The sequence below is a fragment of the Notolabrus celidotus genome, chromosome 16 (genome assembly GCF_009762535.1).
Source record: "Notolabrus celidotus isolate fNotCel1 chromosome 16, fNotCel1.pri, whole genome shotgun sequence".
Taxonomy (NCBI): domain Eukaryota; kingdom Metazoa; phylum Chordata; class Actinopteri; order Labriformes; family Labridae; genus Notolabrus; species Notolabrus celidotus.
In genome coordinates this window covers 26392884-26416037 of record NC_048287.1, presented here as the reverse complement: position 1 = coordinate 26416037, position 23154 = coordinate 26392884, and the positions used below count along the sequence as shown (strand labels likewise).

Sequence of the window (23154 nt, the reverse complement as noted above, 5' to 3'; positions counted from 1 at the left end):
AAACAGAAGCATTGAGTACTTTAGGGGTGTGAGAATGGCGTATCCATGGTGCTCTTCAGTCCAACAATAAACGTTTTTAAAGATGTGAAACACTCATCGGGACATTTCTTTAAAGCCCTTATTTTTCCAGGGCTCCAGAGTCAGAGTTGTAGTAGTTTTGAAGAAGTTAAGCATACAGATCTGTAGAAAATAAGACCGATGACAAAGACAAAAATGTTCAAATGCAGCCTGAGGACACCATTAAACAACAGGCTGAACTATTTTTCCTGTTTGCTTCGTTGTTTTAGTTCAAGCAGGAAAAAGTGCAGGTTTGCTTTTTCTCACTGTGCATGCGTGGGTTCTCTCCAGGTACTCCGGCTTCCCCCCACAGACCCAACACATGCACATCAGGTTGATTGGTCTCTCTAAAATGTCCTGTAGGTGTGAGTGTGTGCGTGAATGGTTTCCTGTCTCTGTGTGTTAGCCCTGTGATTGGTTGGCGGCCTGTCCAGGGTGCACCCCGCCTTGGTAGACAAGGCAAGGCAAGGCAACTTTATTTGTATAGCGCATTTCATACAGGAGGGCAACTCAATGTGCTTTACATTAAAACATTAAAAGCATTGGAAACATTCAGACAGGCATAAAAGAACATAATTAAAACGACAAATATAATAAAACAGAAAAGAAAAGGGAAAATTAGAATATATCAAAAGTAAATTTAAAATTTGCATTTAAAGCAAGTTAAAATGAGCTAAGATAGGAAGGCAGTGGCAAATAAAAAAGTCTTAGTCTTTGATTTAAAAGAGGTGAGAGTTGGAGCAGACCTACAGCTTTCAGGGAGTTTGTTCCAGATATGTGGTGCATAATGACTGAACACTGCTTCACCATGTTTCGTTCTGACTCCAGGGACTGAAAGCAGACCAGTACCTGATGACCTCAGAGGTTGAGGTGGTTCATAAAGGTGGCCTAAACCATTCAGTGCTTTATAAACCATCAGCAGGGTTTTAAAGTATATTCTCTGACAGACAGGAAGCCAGTGTAGAGGTCTAAGAACTGGAGTGATGTGGTCTACTTTTTTGGTAGCCACCATTGACAGCTAGGATGGGCTCCATGGGGGGAGAGATAATGAATGAGAGGATGGGTGGATAGATGGATGGATGGACGGATGGATGGATAGATGGATGGATGGATGGGTGGATGGATGGATGGATGGATGGATGGATGGATGGATGGATGGATGGATGGATGGATGGATGGATGGATGGATGGATGGATGGATGGATGGATGGATGGATGGATGGATGGAAAAAGTGCAGTGGTTTGTTTTTCAATCAAAGTGACATCCAGTACAAAGGTGACATCACCAAACAACCAGTATAGCTCCTCCCACCTTCAATCTGACCTGAGGTTGAGTCAGAATGATTAAAGACACTTTAACTTTTGATATACATTAATTTGTTTCTCCTTCTCTCTACATTATTAAAGATTCTTCTAACTTGTACTTTTTTTGAGGTTTGTAAGCTTTGATTGTGTAAAAACATAAATGTGTTAATAAATTCTTCAACCCATCTTGAGTTTAGGTGTTTTTGGGGTTCCCTGTCTTTAAAGAAGATTTAAAGTCTATTAGTTGATTTTCTTCCCCCTCTTGAGCAGGTAAACAGCTGCCCTTGGGTGGAGAGGTAAAAGAGTGGATGCACAACACTTGCAGCTGACAAAAACAAAATACAAAGAGGTGTTGACATGCAGTTATACAAGCGCTCATTTTCATAGGTGAAATTTTGCAGGAACGAAACAGGAGTATAACACAAGACGATGATGACTGATGTGGCACGGATTGTCCTTAGAGCTTTCTTCTTGACTGGATGTAGCACATCTCTCCCTGGGCCGGACTTCTTCAGCTCCTTGGCGATTCTGTGGCTGCACCACACCATCATCGCTGTCATGACCCCCATTACACCAGATGGGAGAGTTCTTAACACAAACTCTGCTTTTGAGGGAATAGAATCTTGGATAAAAACAGTTAAGAAAGCAGTGGGTAAAGACATAAGCCACACAGAGCTGGCACAGAGCTCCCTGAATCTGTATTTCTTCAGCAGGGGATATGATGTGGGGTGAATCACTGCAAAATATCTCTCTAGGCAGATAAAAGTCAAACTCATGGGCCCTCCAGTTTCTACATACACAAACAAAAACTTGACAACTTTCATGTGTTCCTTTTCCCAGAAGAACAAGAAGAGCAAATGTAAGATGGAGAGACAGTGCTGCAAGTTGTGGAAGAGAGCTAGATTACAGCTCAGGATATCTATGGTCTTCTTGGATTTGAAGACGATCCACAGCAGTTTGCCGATCACTGGCTGCCCCGTGAGAAAAGTAACCATGTCGATCAGAGAGAAGGCGACATAATGTCTCATTCCCATCTGACAGATGGATGAGTTACTGAGGTTATGTGTGCCGTTGTTGCGAGGTACCTCCATCTTCAGAGTTCAGAGGTGAAGGGAACAGCTGCGAGAAGTTTCTGATTGAAATTGAAAAAGTTAGTTTTATTCTTTACCGTAACAGTAATCATTTTCAGGTATTAGTGAAACTCAGGCTTCATAATGGAAAGGGAGTTACCCCTTGTATTAATTGGTATCATTTCATGATGATGTATCCATTGTAAGGAATTTTATGGAAATGGAGCTGATAAATTCCTGATATTGGAAACCTCACTAACATATTAAAGCAAAGAAAGCCTCACATTTCTCATAAAAACTGAGACAAAAGCCATAAAATACTTGGACATTTTAAATATTTCAGATTTTCTAAAGCATGGACATGTTTGACCTAAGAAAAGTGTTGTATCAGTGCAGTATTTCTGTACAATTTGACGTATTCTCTTGTGATAACTGTTGGAAAAGCACAGATGCAAGGTTAATTAAACCCTTTTCCAGTATAAGCAAAGTCTACGACTGTATTAAATTATGGAAAAATTAAAGTTAAATAATCGTTTTATTTAAGAGGAAAATGGGAAAAATACAGTCACTTGATTTCAGTGGACAACAAGAAACTTAAGTGATATTTTTTCAATTTAATCAGTTAAATTAATTTGTATAGAGTAAACCTAGTAACATTGAATGTCACGTTAAGTTATTCCACATAACAGCAACTACACTCTTGCTCTCAATGTTTTTACCTTGATCTTACAACTACACATAAAATCACATTATTGCATCTACATCAAAATCAAACACTCACAAAGTCGTGGCTTATCAGGTTCAGTTGGGTGAGATGTCATCAAAGACTGATCAGCAGAATAATTTGCAGTCTGAGTTAAACCGACACCTGATTTACCTAAATGATGAACGACAGATGCAAAGCAGCCAGAAGAACCCTCAAACTGTGAACCAAACACGTCCTGATTTTCATACCAGTCTCGCTTTCAGTGTCAATCCAGTTCAGCCCGTGACAAAATTAGATTTGCAAATAATAAACAGACAACAATCAGATAATAGCAGATCCTTGTTCTCCTTGTGTGGAAAATCCTGCAGGTACCATGTACAACCACCAGGGGTCACTGTGCACTGCAACACAACTCCACCAACTACAGCAGAAAAGCCTTGAACTGTGGTGTGAAGAATATAGAAGTAATGGTTGAATTATCAGTGATGGAGATGTCTAAGAATAATACATGTGAGAGATTTTCACGAAAATAGAATGAAAGAGAGAAAGAAACCTCAGTGGATGCAGGCAGTAGTCAGGTGTTGACAGTCCTTTCCTAAATAATTCCTGCTTTAAAGCTGCATGGAATACACAAGGTTATAACAAACCTTAAAATCTTCTTTGTAAAAGGTGTTTTTCCTCCTTTTATTTATGAAATACTGAACTATTTAGTTCTCTTGCTGCTGTTTAGCTTCTGCATCCAAAGCCAACACTTGTTAGCTCATTTAGCTCCTTATTTGAGTGTTTGAATGTTTGTTAATTCTTTAAAATCACTCTGGAGATTTTGCTCTTTAATGCGTGGTATTAACTATAAAACTTTAAAATCAAATACACTTGAACACACAAGAAAATGCCATCTTTGATGTACATTTTTAATCCTGAATAACTAACCTAATGGTTAATTTAAAGCTAACATAGCATCACCAAACAAATTGACATTGAGACTTTATCTGACATTAACTGTTTCCTAGTAAAAAAATAAAGACTTACAGATTTCAGTAAGTAATTTTAACAGGCGGTGATTAAGTCAGTTCAACCAGTCATAGTTATAACATGTGTTATGTAGCAGTAGTGGCTAGGTTAGGTTACATAAGCTAGTCCAGCATCAAATTATTAAAGCTGCTAGCTTAAGCTTGGGCATGGCATGATTCGGTCGGCAGCCCTGAACAACTCCTGTAATAAGGAATTCAGACTGGTCCACATTAGGAGGTGGTCAAAAACAAATCTCTTTAGTGGTTCCACATGAAATAAACAGCTGTGGTTAGCTCAGCCAGGTTGGAAATCTGTTAAATAAGGGGGTAAAAAACTAACTACCTGCACAAATATGACTGACTTCATAGATTAGATAAGTTTTTAAGCTAAGTTTAAGCTGCTCTGACTCTGTGAGTACTTTAGCAAGACCAAAGACTGAGTAATTACACACTTTAATGTCTGATTGAAGGTAAGAAGAGTGGTCAACCAAGGGGCTCTTGAAATAACAGGTCATCTATCTTCTGTAATCTTTAAAAAGCAAACAACAATCTTGACTTCAATGCACTAGCCTACAAATAAAACATCTTATAATATACACTTAATTAGCTTAAAAGCAAGATATGGCTATTTAGTATAACTACCAATATAACCTTGAGCAAAAATGTATGGATTTGTAGATGCAATATTTGTGCCCCAAACAATGCAAAAAAAAAAGCCACTCAATTGGTTCCTTTTTTTCTCTAATAAAAAAATACTTCCAAAAACACAAACACTGCCAAAAGGTTAAATTTAGTGACTGAATTAGCTGTGTTTATGTTTAGTGGATAGCCAGTAGCAGCAACGTCCTATAACTTTAAACAAAATAAAATACAAAAGTTGGAGTCTTATTAAAAAATGGAGCCAATACAGTTGTAACAAAAAGATGAATAAGCTAAAGGGACTCATGTCATTTATTTTGTAAACACTGTAATATGTTGGGTGTTTTAGTATTGGGACACATGGGAGTTTTCTGGCTTTTGAGCTCATCTTCGAGTGGACACTCAAGGAGCTGCAGTTTTTTGCATTTAATCATCAGAGATGTACCTTCTCTAACAAAAACCAGCACTGTTCGTTGTAGTTAAAACGATTTAACACTTTCCTCTTTTTTCTTAATAGAAAGAAAAGTTGAATTAAGTATCTTGCTTTGCAAAGGAAATGGAAATCTGTATGTTCTTTTAACAGAAAGTTTGCAAATTTACAACCCAGTTGAATTAAAAGCATGGTGTCCTTCTTATAACATTTGTATATATGAGTTCAGAAACATAAGTAGACATTGTAGTGCTTTTTCACATTTTTGTTATCTATATTAATCTGAGGATGTGATTACACAGTTTACATTGAGTATGACACGGATCAGTCAGTGACAGAGATGAAGGCTTATTTATTGACAAACACACAAAAAAGGTCACAAAGCAGAATTATGAGCTGTAGACTAACAATAATCTCCTCAGTAAACATTTCAATATGGCTTTTTTCAGGCCCTTCAGTTACACGGATTAAGACTCATAAATACATAATAAAAATGGGAACAAGTGTGTAAGCCCGTTCAGTTTGCTATAATAAACGAAGGAGTAGATAAACCACAGTATGTAGGTAAGCATGTAGAATAAGTTTTATGATAAACATGAATAAACAGAGCACATGCTAAGAGAATAAATATGAAAATACAAAAAAAAACACCTTAAAGAACTTATATATATATTTGTATTGCTGTTCACTGCTGTTCTTTGGATGAGAGACCTTCTCATTTGCATTGGTGATTGTTTACATTCTTTGAGAGGCTAATGCTAACTGCATGTTGCATAGCATCCAGGGAAAAGTCAAGCTTCGTTAAAACTGAGATGTTCACTTCTTTGATACAAATCAAGCTATAATTCCCGAAAACTGTAGCCAGCTGTCGTCTCCAAAGTTCAGTTCAGTTTCAATCTGTGCGCAATTTACACAGATAGACTTTTTTAAAGTTTAAAAGAGACACTAAATGACCCATCAATTTTACTACATGTTTTTATAAACTGTTAGAGTGCATAAAAAATACATGAACTTTACATAAGGTTTGGGTAACAAACCATCTGGCACTGTTAGCTTCTTGTCTTTATCCAACAGCTTCAAGGGATACCACAGGTTTAGTGGATAAGTGCTCATCGTTGGTGGTGGAATGAAAAAATGTATGAAATTCAACTAGTTTTTTCCAGGTCCATAAAAATGCCAACCAAATATAATTAAAGTTGAGACTACAGGACTTTTAAAAAATGAAATAGCGCCCCGTCTTGTACAAATCAAAGGTTGAACTCACAGGCAATAACACTACCGCTTTAACTGTTGAGGCAGGTGGTGCTCAACCTGTGTGTCCGTCTCTACTTCTGACGTCTGCCTGCTAATGGGACATTGTCTTGTTGCTAAGTGCTTGGTCATGTGGGTTCAGTTTGTTTTAAATGTCATCACTGATGCCAGTCAGTTAAACACTTTATTAATATTTTCATTATTGTAGGCCCAAAATGCCGGCCACATCTTGTGTCTGAGCTTTAGTGCAGCCACCCGCCACTATCCAGGGCTGTTGCTCCAATTAATGACTACTGTCATATAATACTCTTCTACCGGGATGTAAACAAACACAGATGGCATTTGGTAGCGTGGTGCAGTTTGGCAGTATTTTGATTGGACATGGAGATATAATTGTATGCTGATTAAGCTGGCATATAACAAGTCGACCGGAGCAATGTGTAACCAGCACATGCATGTAGACAGAAGGCTGGTGGTGCTAGCTCTGCTAACCTTAGACACATTCTGTAAACCAATCTGAAATTGTTAACCCGAGTATTCTGTGGTTCTGTGTTTTGCCATGTTAAATAAATAATGCTGAATTTTGACTGCTGAGTTTTCTTACCTTAAAGCTAGCCAGGTAGTTAGAATTTAAATTTCTGTTTAAAGAAGCAGAAAATGTGTTGCTTTGGAACATCCCTAGGTAATAATACTTCAAAAAGTATAATTTAGACTTGATTTTTCTGATTACTTTACATTTTTTAATGAACTATTTCTGATGTTAATGGGCCTGATGTAAATAAAGATTGATGGATAGTTTGTGGAGTATGACTTCAAGATTTTTTCCACTAATGCTAGCTAACTTAAAGCTGCTGTTGGTAGTCACAGAGTAAAAATCTGTTCAGAGAGAGGGACTTTAAATGTCAACACTATCCCTCCCAACCAGATTTCCTCTTAGCCCCCCAACACAGATCGACGTGTGCAGTCATGATAGTGCCGGATTCATAACCAATCGGAGGATGTAGTAGGGGCCATTCCTTAACCAATCAGGACAGAGGATTGGAGATTAGCTATGATTGGCCCGTCATAACGGGAACGAGGGGAATAATAACATTGTTTGATAGAAAGGCATTGGAAAACGCAGAGATTTCGCAATAGTCTCAAATTACTCCACTTACCGATGAGTACCGATGGGCATTATGACCTTTTCTCCAAACCCAGCAGAAAAAAAAGAAATGTTTTTTACACCATTTCTACCAACAGCAGCTTTAAGCTCGTTAAGCTAACTGTAAAACTGACAGTTTTCAGACTTAAACAGATGTATTTGTGCTGCTGTTACTTTGCGTGACATTTCTCTGAACAAAGCCAGTTGGAAACACAAAAAAGTGACATTTTCTCACGTCAAAAATCTTTTATATATAATTCTGTCGCTGAACATTTGAAGCCAAACAAAGGCTACATTTTCTTCCAGTTAAAAAAGGCACTTCTCTTCAAATTGTCCCTCTGTAAAGCCAGATATGCAAACTGAAGCACTACAGGTACTGTATATACAAATGACATAACTCAAAGGCACTGAATCATTTACAAACTGACATACAAAACAATGTTTGGTCCTCTAAAAGCATACTTGGCTGTCAGGGTTTGGGACGGCAGGTTTGGTTGCTACATATTTAATTTACATATCTTTAAAAAGTCAGTCATGTGATTTAATCCTCGTAGTATTTCCATGTAAAGGCGTTTTATAAGAAAAACAAGGCACGTGTTGGACCCTGGTCATCTGGACAATACATTTACATTTTGTTCTTGTTGCATTTCCTGTTGCTGCTTCCTGCATGCTGTAGTCCAAGCATGAAAAGCATTATGTCCATTTTGTCTGGTGTTTCCCTTTTTGCTTGTTTCCTGCGACAGGTTCGGTCGTGACAGGAAGCTACGCATGGCTATGGACGGAGATGCTGGAGAGGTCGTTCCTGATGATCTCATTGACTGCAGAAGAAAGAGAGAGAGGACGGTCAATATGTGTTAAAGCTGTTATCCATCACATTAGAGATTTCAGTCCTTGTGTTCAAAATAGGATGTCACATATTTACATGCACCAAACTGAATATTTAAAACATCTGATGACAGTCGGTGAGTTGTTTTTACGTGTTGCAAGTGTTTCAATTAATGCTTTATCAATCCACATCCACTCAGATCTGAAGGTTTTAGACTAACTCATTGCTTCATGCTGCAGCAAAAGGTGCACAATTGAGAGCTTCGTCACTTCAAAGGACATATAAGTATTTACAGTTTCAGCTTTAAGGTGCCATTTTCAGCCCTGGTGAAAACAATCCACTGTGCTCTATAGGAGCTGTTATTTTCTGCGTCATCCTAATAGAATCACGCTCCGCTATATCTCCCATCCCCAGACCTTCTTTTTTTATTTATCAGGAGAGATGATGCAACCTCCTGCTGTCTCTGCAGGATCCAGGTGCACTTGTTTATCTGTTTTTATCAGCTGTGTTCTTTGGCTGACGTGGGAGGGAGGAGGTGATCCAAATGCTACGAGCCGTCTGACTGACACTAAACCAGGAAAACAGAAAGAAAGAAACAGCCTGATGACAGAGAAAAGGCTAAATCCCGTATTTTCTCCTCATTTTTCATGATCTTTTAACGCTAAGTCATTTATTTCTTTGGGAAAAAATCCCCTCCACAGTTCCTCCCTTTCTAATCAGCGTCTCATTTTTAAAATCAGCCTTCAGGTTGCAGGATCAGGCCTTTATTTCAGCTCCCACAAAGATGAGAAATGTGCAAAAGGAAAAGGGGAACACCCCTGGAGCCGACCCCGGGAAAGCGAGCCAGGCGGCCAAAGGGAAGGAATTCCCTCTGACTGACTGACTGAGTGGACGCTGGAAAAGCAGCCTGGAAACCTGAGATTCCCCTCCACACAATGGAATTACTTTTTTCTTTCTTTCAGACGTTTATTTTCATCGCAGGCAGCAAAGCAGGCCTCCCCTCTGTGACCCGGTATTGGCAGAGCCGCTTCCTACAAGAAATACCACTTCACTTCCTATCAAAGAGAAGGCGACTGAGTGTACGTGCCTGGCAACAAATCTACTAAGATGAATTGAGAGGTATCTCCACGTGCACAGGAGACTGCTTTGGTAAAAAAGAAAAAAAGAAGCATATAAAAGTGTCATAATCATCTTAAAGCAGTAAAAATAAGCTGAGCATCACATCTCTGAAGGCCGACCAAAGCGGTTTATGATAACAGAGCACAGAGCGATCTGTTAGACATGAGGTTTATGTGTTTGGCTCTCTGATCTACTCCCTGCTATTAATAAAGGAACAGGAAGATCTCTCAAGAGGTTTGATAACTACAGAGCAGCAGTGATATCACATGAACGTGTCACACAAACACAGGCACACACTGAACCTATTATGTGACTACGGGCAGGACGGGGTGAGATTCACAGCCATGTGTGTTGGCAGCGAGGAGGATGCTCATGACATTTATACTCAGGTGATCTAAATCACGGACTCTGGGTTTAGCGGAGGACCAAACAAGGAGAAGCTCATCATCCATGTTTAAAATGTCATTCTTAAAGGGGCACTCCAGCAGTTAGAAGACAAAGACATTGACTTCGCCTGCCAGAGATATGACAACGGGGATGATGAATTTCAGGTAGCAGCTGATGTGCGGCTAAATCCAGCTTTTTTAAATGTTACAGGGCCTGATACTTCTTGAAGCAAGAGACCAGGGAACAAATTCAGGAACCATGTCCAGCGTTCATCATCCTGTTTACATCTGCACACACATCCCAGTGTACATTTCAGGTGTGTACGTTTGCAGGGAGATTATTCATGAACCTGGATGACCTTTGTTTTGATAAACCACCTGAGTGAATAATCACGATGATGTCATCAGGGTTTAAGAGCTTTGTGACTACGGATGCAAACCACGCAGAGAGGGTAACATGACATAATGCTCATGATTGCATCATGGGAAATATAGGACAGCTTGATTATGTCACTTAACCTTTTGCAGAGCAGTATGCAGCCTGATTATTTCAGGCCTCTGTTGCTTTAATCAACATCTTTATTTTCTAAATGTCTCTGCCCTGAACTGTACGCACATGCAATACATCACAGAGGTTCTCTTTTAAAGAACCAAACCTGCGTTTTTATGTCTTTTTCTACATACTATCGAACATGCACTGAGTTTTTATCTTTCCCTCGCGTCACTGTTACTGAAGTAGCTTGTCAAAGGCTGAAATCTTGTTGCTGCAAGATGAGCTGTTTAAGTTTGATGTGTTTAAGGTCACTAATGTTGTCTTGAGAGCTTGGAAAAGAAGACAAGATAGTCTCTTTAATTAGTGTATATTATTCTTTTTCTGTTTCAGGACAATGTTTAGACCAGCTGTGCACTCTGACCCTGGACTACATGAATTCATGATGTCTCATGATTATAAGTATGACACCATATTAAAATAGAAAGCTTCAACATCAAACGTCAACTATCCAGAGATTTTTCAAAATCTTAGTAAACATTTTTGTTGCATATTTTAGACTCTGGCCTGACAAATTCAAAGTTTGTCTGGTATATTTACAACTTTGATTATACAGAATATATATATATATTTGCTGGAAATACTGTCCCCCATCTCCACATTGTACTGTAGAGTACTTTTCTTTGTCAAGTCTTGATTTTCAGCATTTTTCATCTGCATGTGTTTTTCGATGTTATGCATTTGCAGCGTGTTTGCAGTTGCTGCATTTGTTTTCAACTTTTAATATGTTTATGACTGTGCATCCTTTCTGAATTTGCAGCATGTTCCTCCTAATTTTCTGAGACTGCTGCCTCTGTAACCCACCCCCAGATATGTGGAAGAAAATGGATGGATGGATAGATCTCTCCTTATGAAGAACAGTTGGGGCGATGCAGATAGTTTAACCTGGTTGGTCACTGTACATGACACAAAGTCTTGACTAAAATTCTATATTTTGAATGTTATCACATCAATGCCTTAACAAGAAAATATTAAGTGATGCAGATTAAAGAGTGAAAAAGTCCTTGTAGACAGGAAAAAGTGCTGGAAGGAAAGACTATCAGAGTTTTTCTTTCTGGAAATATTCCCCACCTCATGATGCTCTGTATGTGCTTCTTTAAACCCACACTGGACTTATGTTGTTTTACTTTGAGACTATGTTTAGGGTTTATTAAGTTCTACTTCTTTAAAATAAATCCAGAAATTCTCCTTGATAGTCAGTTAATGGTCAGTGCAAAAAACGATTTGAATGTATAGTTGTCATTTCTCTTGATATGAATGCACTTCCGATTTCATTCTAACAGAGCAGCAGGATCAATATATAAAATAATGAGTCACTTTTTCATACTTCTGTGGCAAAATACAGGCGCTTCTTTCAAGATAGAAAACATTACCTCAGTGTTAGGAAACCTGGAGGGAGGGAGTGTAGAGCGCCATCAATCCTCTGACTCAATCATTTGATTTATTTAATGTATCTATAGGACCAGCAGGCTGTTTGCTTACAGGCTATGCTCTTTTGAAAAACAGCACTTTATCTGTCTTTATTTATCACAACACAAGAAAATAACTCAGAGACAACCAGGAGTTCACCCTGCTATAAAACACAGAACATCCCGAAGTGAAACTCTCACTTCCGCTCTCTGAGGGCACAACATTTACTGTTTACTTGCCCGTTGTCATGGCCCACTTTTCACCGCGCCGTCACTTTTGAAGGGGAGGATCTAATTGAAAGAGAAGTCAATCTATTGATCTCTAAGTGTGTTTACAACAAAGTCCCAAAAATAGAGGCAGCACCAGAGTGACATCTGTGTCATGTGCTCTGAGCTCACATCGATCAGCTCAGGAGACAGAGAGCAAGAGGAGTGACAGACACGCTCTGAACAAGCCAACAGCAGCAAGCACCAGATGATAAACTCTGAGTTCATTCACAAAAATGAACTGATGTTGAGCCAGATTGAAAGAAATAAGGGTCTTGAAAGGGATGTTTAGTCACTGTAAAGATCACCAGCTGTATCTGTTTTATTTGCCTTGTTTTGTGCTTATTTTTATTCTACTAAAGCACTTTTTAACGCAAGTATTAAATTGTGTTCATGTTTAAAAGTGCAGGTGAAAAAACAAGACCTCAAATATCAAACTATTCACAAAATAAAGTACAAAAGAAGAATGTCAATTCATATTAAAGCTCCTGTGAGGAACTTTTTGTTTGTGTCGATTTTGGCGCCCCCCTGTGGACAAAGTGATGACTCATACATTCACTAATCTCGTTCTGTATCAGCGTGAGTCGTTTTATGTTTTCTTGCTTTCTTTTAACAGTCCCTCATTATGTGGAGAAAGAAGAAAGAGGCTTTTTCCTTCACCGTGCTTTACATTGCCTTGCCTGACACCTACCCCCCTCACAGGTGTTATGAGAATAAAAAATTGCAGTTTAGAAATGGTCAATCTTTTTGCTAATCGTCAGGTATTCTTTCATAAGATGTAGAGAAGCATCTCTGCTAATTTCAGTCTGTTTGATAACCAGTTAAAATTCTTCGAAATCTAATTTTTAATGTTTCTTCTTAATTTTTTGTACGTCTTAATACTTTCTTGTAATTTTCAAGCTACACAGGTAATTTGTTTTAAACTTCACACTTATTCAAGAGCAAAGGGTGTGGTTTGATATGAGGTAATCCAAGAACTTGCTTCCTGTCTCATGGAGGTTCACAGCAGCTGGAGTGGACTGATACAGGCCGGCTCTGCAGCCAGGAAACCACAAACAGACAAGGAACTCCAAAACAATTAGCAGGACAGCGCTGTTAGCCTCATTATGGGCTCAAACGCGTCGACCTGATCCGGCCTGTAATAACACAATACTACAGAGGAACTGATCAGGCAGGCAGATATCTAACAACCTCACTGTGAATAAAACAGCTGAGGGCCTGGAGCTGAGACAATGAGGGGGGGGAACTGAAAACACCACAATCCCCCCTCCCCGTTTACTGCCACGTCAAGCCCAGGCCACAAGCCACGAGATGTTCTTGGACCAAATAATGAGGCTCCTACTGGGTTACTGCAAGTCGGTCCCACTGAGACATCCTGCAGTTCACCACAGATTCAGACAACTGTTTTTAAACCCAGGTAATGTTTCAAAAGAAAAATGGACAATAGCATTTTTTTAAGCGAAGGAAAAAGAATAAATGAATCAAATAAAGGAAAAAGCCTTTAACAAAACATTTCCACAACATTCTCCCACACACTGAGTCAACAGAAAGTCCATTACACTTATCACAGTATTCTTCCATCAACTGACCTCTTTGGAAATCACTTGCATCAAAAACATTATATGTAAATTAATCTATCACATCTTTAACTACTGCACCTGACAAGGCTAACCAATCTGCAACAATCAAACTTTCACAAACAGATGCAAAAGTCCAGAACGAATTCAACCGCAGAAACCTTCTGCAAATGAAAGAAACAAAGGATACAAAAAGACGAAACAGCTGCAATAACTGTAAACGCGCTGCATAGTTTTAGTTGCAAACCTTCTCCACCACAGTCACCTCCACTCCTTATCTTCAGGGTTCATGATTAGTTCTTCAGATGTCCAATCCTCAATCACATCCTGCATCCTTCCTTCAGCTCCACCAGAGTCTAGACTGCTGCCGTGGGCCTCTCCACCCCTTTTGAGTATATGAAGACGCCACATGAGGTCTAATCCCCAAATCACCAAAGACACATTTAGCATCCTTTTCTAAATGATGTAAAATGACTCTCCTGATTGAAATGCAATGAAGCTAACCTGAAAAATGACTACGGATGGGAATCAAGAGCTGCTTCCAAACTAGTTCAAGCCATCAACATAGTTTACCTTTATGCTTCATGGTGTTTCAGTTTAAAGTGTGACCCTGTTATCTGGTGACTTTCAGATGAATGTTACAACAGCTGCTGATTGAAATAAAAAAACAGTCCTCACAAATGCACCCTAGTTTAGGGGAGCCATTGCCTAGGGGTTTAAGTGTGCACCCCATGTACAGAGGCGATAGTCCTCCTTGCAGCAGTCGCAGGTTCAACTCTCAACCTCGACAATTTGCCGCATGTCTTCCCCCGCTCTGTGCTCCCTATATTTCCTGTTTCTCTTCAGCTGTCCTATCAAATAAAAGCAAAAAGGCCCCAAAAAACACATCCTAGTTTATTTCTTCAATACATTGACATATAATATACCCATAAAACCGCTCTTTATTGAAAACCTAAAGCTCTAATTCAAAGCTTGATCCGAAAAGGCAATTGGACCTTGCATCTTGCACCTCTCCTCTGCAAGGCTTCTTCAGTTCTAGACGACATCATTTCATTGCACGATACCCTCAAGCTCTGTCTGGGACATCATGTGTGGGTCCATGTGAAAATATAACACATGATAAATACACAAACTAATGTTTAGCACTGCTTCATTTTTCAAACTGTGGCTGCAAAAAATTTCAAAGAAGAATTTGAGTTTTCAGAAAATTAATCTGCCAGGTATTAATCACAAGTTCACTCAAATACTTTTCTCATGATCCTGAGCGTCTCTGGTCGTCAATTGTGCCGTCCTGACATCTAACAAGGCCACGACACACCATAAAAAAGCCTTTCGTAATGCTCTCTGGCTCCGATTTGACTTCAAAATGCACATGTTTTGCTCATGTTACCTCACCACCGCTGACCAAAGTCTTCTGCACACTACCGTGCAGTATAACGTATGGCTTTGGCTGCGTCCTCCTGACCCTCTCTGATCCAAAGGGAAGCATGCAAACCTCTGAAGTCAGCAAGTTTTATGGCAGCATGGCCGGCCTCCATCTCCCTCAGCCTCAGCAGTCCTGGAGTTCAGACTGTGCTCCCTGCAGCCTATAGCCCTGGCTCCGGCTCAGGGCCAGACGGCACTGTTCAGACTTTCCATGAGCAGACATGTTTGTAACCTCTCATGGGACTGAGGGAGCAATGAGAAACGCCAAGAGCTGAATAAACAAAGATATCAGCTCTGATTTCAGATGAAAGAGAAGCAACAACAATCAGGTGTGACATCAAAAACACACCAGTGTCATTTTAATTTACGTCTATTCGGTTTACCTGGTTGATTTAAACCTGACTGGTCATCATATGTACCACCTGGTTACCCTTAACCATAACTGGCTGTCTTCACAGTAAGAGGCTTAAGTTCAAAACAACTTGCTGGACTGTGGTGAAGCGTCGACTGCATGAAACATGGAAAAAGTCTCAGTGGTTTCTAGAGAAGTGTTGTAGAGACCAAAGCAGGAAGCCGCCATATTGGAAATTACTCCAGTGAACTTTCAGCTAAGCTAGATTCTAGCAGAGAGGTGGAGTTCAGGCCATAGCGTTGTCATCTGGTAAAGATCTCACCTCAGCCTGCCCACCTGTCAATCAGATCCTCCCCGCCCCCATTCAATGCCTGATCAACCTCAGCTTTGGCATACTCAAATCAGATGAGTTGTAATAACTTAACCTCCTGTTGCTACAAATAAAGAAATGAGATAGACCCAAACATTTTTTTGTACCAGGCTGTTAAGTTTAAAGCCAGGTTTTTACTTCTGCATTGACCCTATGTGATAGTGGCAGAGTTTTTTTTTTGGGAGGAGGGTGCATGGCAGGCTTCAACATTTGAAAAGGGCTATGCAGACTTATGGCGTGGGCTACGGTGTCGATTCGATGCATCAACCAGCTAACACTATGGAGTTTGTTTGGCTTTTGGAGCTCTTCTGCATTGGCTTCATATTTTTAATAGCAGAGTTTCTTGGCTCTTGGTTTCAACAAGGGGCTACTAGCTTTGCTGACATTTTAGTGTGGTACATTTATAATGTTGATACTCTGTTCTGTGACTTTTGGAGATACATCTTCCTTTATTTATTCTAACTTCAGGCATCTTATATACTTTATCTGTTTTTTAATTATTCTGAAAGTGTTTTATTTCCTTTTATCTGTTGTTGTTTTTCAGCTTTATTATTTATATTTTTTCCTTTATATCTTTAGTAATCTTAATCTTTGTGTCTTCTTTTATTTCCCTCTCAGTTCTGTCCTCTGTAGCTCTCGTGTTGTTAACTCTATGCTGTTTTGTGTAAAATTTTCAGTCACTGTCCTCATTTTCTTTTTCATTTGTGAAGTACTTTTAAACCTTGTTTTGAAAAAGTATTATATATATAAAGTTTATTAGTATATAGTATTACAATTTTCCTGTAAGTCCTGTAAGAATTGAGCATGGACGGGCACATAACACCTGTATGATATCTTCATGTCACAAGTTTAAATAGATGCGTTAGTGAAGATATGAATAGTATATAAACACAGTACTATTCAACTCATCACTATAGCCAGCAGGTCTTTTAACATTATTACATTTCATGAGTTGTAAATAACCTATAAAGGATGCAAACAGATCTAAACAAAGCCCTGGTTATGAGGGAAGTTTGCTGTAGGCACTCGACTGAATTTTCAGTTAAAAATCATCCATTTCAATTATCCCACTTGGTCAAATTCTTCTAACATTGGATTGAACCTCACTTCCTCAAATGTAATACTTTTTATTGCAATAATTGAAAGATGCCAACAAATACACACAGTCCTTTTTTTAATGAGAGTTAATGTCTCAGATTCTTGAGTGTCTCAGGTGTCATAGTTTGTGCTTTAATGATCATAAAATTACAGTAACAGCACACCTGAGCGCGGTCATAAAGAGAAAAGACGTATCAAACTCTGCCAAAGGTTTTAATGACGTGAGAAGCAATATGAAGTCTGGAATGCTTTATAAAAGGCCCTTCAACTTGCCAAAGAAAACAAGTGTAATTGGGTTGCCCAGCTTCTTATAAATGTCCATTATGGTTACAGCGGTATACTTTGAAACATGGAATCTTTATTGCTTGAACAACACCTGGTTTAGAACTGAATCCTCGAGAGGCACGAGCAGTGGTGGCTACACTGAGAGCATAATCAAACCAATCAAATCTCACTCTTGAAGGCCGACTGTGCTAACAAGTGTTAATGTATTTACCCAGACTGTACAGAGGAAGTGGCATGGGAACAGTCTGAGTCCTGCAACAACAGCGTCTGAGGCCCGACAACAGAGTCTCCCTCGCTGTTGTCAGGAAACTGGACCAGACGATCCAGCGGGGGCTCTGGTGACGGATCAAAGCCCTGCAGCTCCGTTCACTGATAGCTGCTGGTTAGTGTTTCTTCATCTGTTTGCACACAGCCTGGGACTGTTTTTTTTTCTAGCCCAAAGGAAGATCATTTATCCAATTTATTTCAAATCACCGCAGCACAGACCGAACCTCAGTGGTGAGCGCAGAGGGCCAGAGCAGTGAGATCATAAAGTTTGTGCTCCTAAAACTCTGCTCTCTCAGAGATAAATAAAAAGGGGGTCGCAAGAACCTGCAGTTATTTTATCAGTGAGGTTTAGGCAGGCCGGTCTCATTCTGGGTTTAAAGCCTTATATATCAAACAGAAGACCACCGAGTCTCTCCGAGCTTCTACGTAAGAAAGCTGACAGCAGTGGGAATAAAGACCACAAAAGAAGAGGAATTTGTAAAGAGATATTAAAAAATATTTTGAAGTAATGTAAGACTTGGAACGATATTGGTAAACCATCTGGCACAGGCACCTCCCCACACCAATCCATCCCCCCTAAGTGTACTTTAACCGACGCTAAGAGCAACATCATGGTTTCATGATTTGGACTAGCTCTGCTCTGGTAAGATACATTTGTTTGAGCTGCACACAGAAACTTATAGAGCCCCTGAAGGTCTGGAAATTGAATCTTGTGTGTGCAAGATAGTCATCTTGCAGAAACAAGTTATTCATCTTATTTGTCCACTACCTTATTCATACAAGTTATCATCCTATAGGATCAAGTTATAAATCTCAGGCACATTTAATTATCTTGTATGCACTGGTTAGTTATCTTGTTCACACAAGATATCAACTTGTGCTAATCTAGCAGTGGTAATGCTTCCACTTGCCATGGATTGTCATTAAATGTAGCTCTAGCAAAAGTTCAGACTATAAAAGCAATCACAGCAGTTGTTTAACGTTCCTCTCCCTCGTTCAATAGCTCACCCGCTCCAGCTGCATGCTCCAGAGCTGTCATTGGTTAATCAGTGGCGGCTGTCATCCAATAGCTCAGTGGCACGCCCTTATCGTCAGACTGTCAACTTTCTGCTGTCTTTTTAAATGTGTCTCTCTCTCCAGCTAGTTCTTTCTTGCATTGATGGTGCGCACCCCTCCACCTCCCCATCTCCACCTGGTCTCCGCAAAGTCTTCAATTCCTGGAATTCATCAACCACCACCACCAGTGTCTGGACTCTAGGGGGATTTATTCTGCTGCCAAATTCACACATCCTACGCTCACAGCATTATCCCCATGGAGTCCTTACGCCAAAGATTTCTGTCAAGTTTCATTATTCATGAAGTTGTAATAAATAACATTTAATCTTCAAATTGTGTCTCTCCTTATTGAAATGCCATTATTTGCTTTTTGGATTGTGTGAATACTGTTTGTGATATATTCTTACGAGGGTTACGCTGTGACTGGTATTTTGTGAGTAACATGAGCGCCCTCTGCTGCACAGAGTTGAGGGATGCACCCCATGTTTGTGTGCACACGATAAAAAACTGTTAGCTCTGCAGGATTTCAGAGGCTCTGTAGGAACTGGTTGACACTACAACATTTTATAGCATTTAGATAAACATTTGCTAACCTTTGCTTTCTTGCTAGCTTTGTGAAATACTCAACATGTTTGTAATTATAAGGTTTAGAAAGGAAGTTGTGTAAATCTGTTGTATCTTTTAATGATTTTGAGCGCTTGATTCATTCTTTTATCTCGACCCATTTGGATGACTGCAATGTACTTTACACTAGCATTAACCAGGCCTCCCTCGCTCGCTTACAGGTAGTCCAAAACGCGGCTGCTCGCCTTTTAACAGGAACCCGCAAGCATGAGCATATCAGACGCGTTCTCGCATCCCTCCACTGGCTCCCTGTCCATTTTAGAATTAATTTTAAGATTTTAATGATTGTTTTTAAGCCACTACATGGTCTGGCACCACAGTATATTCCTGACCTCATAAACATCTACGCCCCCTCCAGAGCACTGAGGTCTGTTAACCAGATGCGTCTTGTCGTGCCAAAAAGCCGACAAAAGACAAGGGGTGACCAAGCTTCTTCAGTGGTAGCTCCTAAACTGTGGAATAAGCTACCCACCCAAGTAAAAATGGCCCCCACCCTGGACACTTTTAAATCACGTCTTAAAACTCATTTTTACTCCCTGGCTTTTAATACAGCATGAGAGTTTATGTTGGTCTCTGTTTGTCCTTTAATGTACTGTATTTTAAATTGTACTATTATTTATTTCTACTGTTGGTATTTATTGTGCAGCACTTTGGTAACCTTGTTGTTTTTAAAATGTGCTCTATAAATAAAATGGGTTGGATTGGATTTCTTCTAACCATTTGACAGTGCCAGGCTAGCTGTTTCCCCTTATTTTCAGTCTTAGAGTGTAGCTAAGCTAACCCACTGCAGGTGATAGCTTTAAACTATCATTAAGTTATCAGAGAACATTTCAGGTCTTTCAACAAGAAAGTAACTCTTTCCTTAAATGTTTAACTCATTTCTGTAACTGATGATGGGTCAGAAGATTTGCTCCAAAACAAAAAACACCAAACAGAGTTTTGAAGTTCAGCTCCTGGAGAAACAATCAGAGAGTCATATGATATTAATCTGAAATCCCATCGGCACCTGCAGATATAATCAGATCACTGAATGCTGGAGGGTAAGAAACCTGTTTGTGTAGTTAGGAGCTTGAACGGGTTGTTCCTGGTCTAATTATTTCCATGAACTGGATAAAAGTTTGATGCAGGTTACAAATGACTCGACTGTATTAGCCAGCTCCCTCAGTGAACGTCAGGCACTTGCTCCTGTCTGAGACCTGTTTGCTTTCTTTACAGTAATATCTTTGTTACTTGCTTCATGATACATTCACTACGTTTTAAAAGTGGGAAGTGGTACTGGATGAAGAGTCATCCGAGAGCTGATAGTGGCGAACCCTGAGTCGAAAAATCTGATCAGAGAAACGGCCAGATTCCCATCACTCCTTCACTCCTTCATTAGATCTTTTATGATGATACAAGCTGTCTCACTCACCATCGTCTAGGTACACCTGGTCCAGCTCCTGCGGTTCTTGTTTGATGCTGACAGCTACCGCAGGTGGGCTGCTTCCGTCCTCCTGAAGGCCGTCCCTCCCGCTCTCTGACACCTTAGAGTGCTGCTGACCTCCTGGGCTAGTGTTGCCGCTGACCGACGGGGTTGCTGTCATGCTGAGAGCTGGGGAGAAAGGAGCGTCGGTCGGGGTGGAGGGCTGAGAGGTCGGGGAGGAACAAGAGGAGGAGCTGCTGGGTGGGTAAAGGCTAGGTGGCTGGAAGCGCCCAGGTGTCTCCTGGATGATGGAGACGTGCGGGATTGTGGACGGTTGGACCACCGGGGCCGCGGGGAGGCACTTGGTGAAAGGCGACGGTGACAGGTCGTGCAGTTTGGGGCTGGTGCTCGGTGAGGATGAAGTGGGCAGCGGAGAGGGCTTGGCTGCCAGTCTTTGCTGGCTGATAGAGTAAGCTCCGCCCACCACACAAGGTCTGGGGTCAGAGGTCATTATCGGGGTCATGACCTGAGGGGGGAAATATGGCTTTGGGAGCAAGGAGAGGCCGGGAGTGTGCTGGCCACACACAAGAGGGGCGTCAAAGTCGTCATGTGGCTCCGTCTTTATTGTCGGAACTGCAGAAGAAGCAGAAGAAGAAGAGGAAGAAGAAGAAGAAGAGGAAGAAGACACTAATTGAGCAAACACATATTCCAACTGTCCTGAGAGAGTGAGTGGTGGAGTGAGTGGGTTTGTGGCTAGGAAACCTGCTGCCAAACAAACACTCTCATCAATGAGCCTCTGTGTCTCGGCCCGAGCTCTCCCACCCGGCTCAAAATATTCTCAAAAAGCAGAAAAAAATCGGGAAAAAAGGGGATGACTCATCAACACCAGAGCCATCCAGCTGCTTCTATAATGAAATGCTTGTTTTCTTTGGACCCTGCTCCAGTGCTAATATCCACTAAATGTGCGATATGAAATATGTTGTTGTAACAGCAGCTTCAAACTCAGCAGGGGTCAGCAATTTAAAATAAATTACTGCTTTCCCAATAAGACAGAAAAAAAGAGGGAGCATTTTTAAACTGAAGATGCTGCAGAAAAAGACGACTTCAGGGTGTTTCAGGATGATGGTTATCATACAGTCGGGGACCACTGCAGAGTCTGACTTGTTCTCAAACTTCACCGGGCCAGAGTCCAGGGAGAGACATCGAGATTTAAAATGTGGGCTGTCAATCTCCTGTGGCTGCTGACACGACATCCATCTTTTATAACAAGCGTTTCAGTCCAGATACAAGCAAACAACAGCGTGACCCTGACCCGGAGCTTCATCACTGCATGACTTCACTCAACTTAGGCCTTCTTTTATTTGTGCAAAAGCTGCTTCAGATTATCATTTAAAGCATGTGCTTGAAATTGAAGCTGACACGGTACATTGCTCAGACTTTTTACTTCCTACAATTCTTAACCTAAGTTTACTGAGCCATATCAAGCTTTTACTTTTGTAGTTTAGTAGTCTACTTTTTTTGTTTTCCATGCCTCTGTGCAGGCTTAAGATTGACTGTGATCACAGGTGGATCTGGCAGATTTATACCCCCAGTTTGTACCACTGACATGTCCTGATTTTCAGCCTAATAGCTCAGGGAATAGGCAGCTTTATACACCCAATCTTTCACCTCTCGATTAGCTTACAGAAGCTGCACCAATAATTTCAGACACCTTTGATATTAAAGCTCCTTTAACATCTTGATAGAACTTTCAGTATGGGCCAATTTTGGCGCCTCCTGTGGACAAGTAGTGTAGTGTTTTATGGCAAAAATATCCTCATTGGACTATTCACCTCAGACAATGTAAAAAGCTGCTTGTTGGACACCTACCAAGTGGTTACCGTTATTAAAAATGAATATGTTGATACAATCAATATCTCCTTTAATGGTCTGATTTGATTTTGAGTTGAATATATCAAGGATTAATGGCCTTCTGTCTCAGCAGGATGTAGAAAAACTCATCCAGGCATATATCTTTAGCAGACTAGACTACTGTAACGGGGTCTTTACAGGACTCCCTAAAAAGTCCACCAGACGACTGCAGCTCATACAGAATGCTGCTGCCCGAGTCCTAACAAGGACCAAGAAAGTAGTCCACATCACTCCAGTTCTTAGATCTCTACACTGGCTTCCTGTCTGTCAGAGAATAGACTTTAAAATCCTGCTGATGGTTTATAAAGCACTGAATGGTTTAGGCCCAAAATACATTGCTGATCTGCTGCTACTTTATGAACCACCTCGACCTCTGAGGTCATCAGGTACTGGTTTGCTTTCAGTCCCTACAGTCAGAATGAAACATGGTGAAGCAGCGTTTAGTCATTATGCACCACATATCTGGAACACACTCCCTGAAAGCTGTAGGTCTGCTCCAACTCTCACCTCTTTTAAATCAAAGACTAAGGCTTTTTATTTTTTTATATATTCTAATTTTCCTTTTCTTTTCTATGTTTCATTTTATTTGTCTTCTTTTATGCTTGTCTGAATGTTTCC

General features: G+C 40.3%; 1 protein-coding gene across 1 annotated transcript in view; it reads right to left on the bottom strand.

The window, feature by feature from the left end:
* Positions 1-5549: 5549 nt before the first annotated feature.
* nfatc1 (nuclear factor of activated T cells 1) overlaps positions 5550-23154 on the bottom strand; it is a 55748-nt gene continuing 38143 nt past the window's right edge. The window contains exons 9-10 of the mRNA XM_034704131.1: positions 20635-21258; positions 5550-8430 (exon numbers count right to left, since the gene is read on the bottom strand). Coding sequence (XP_034560022.1) covers positions 8375-8430; positions 20635-21258 — 680 coding nt within the window. The 3' untranslated portion in view covers positions 5550-8374. The remainder of the gene's footprint in view (positions 8431-20634; positions 21259-23154) is intronic.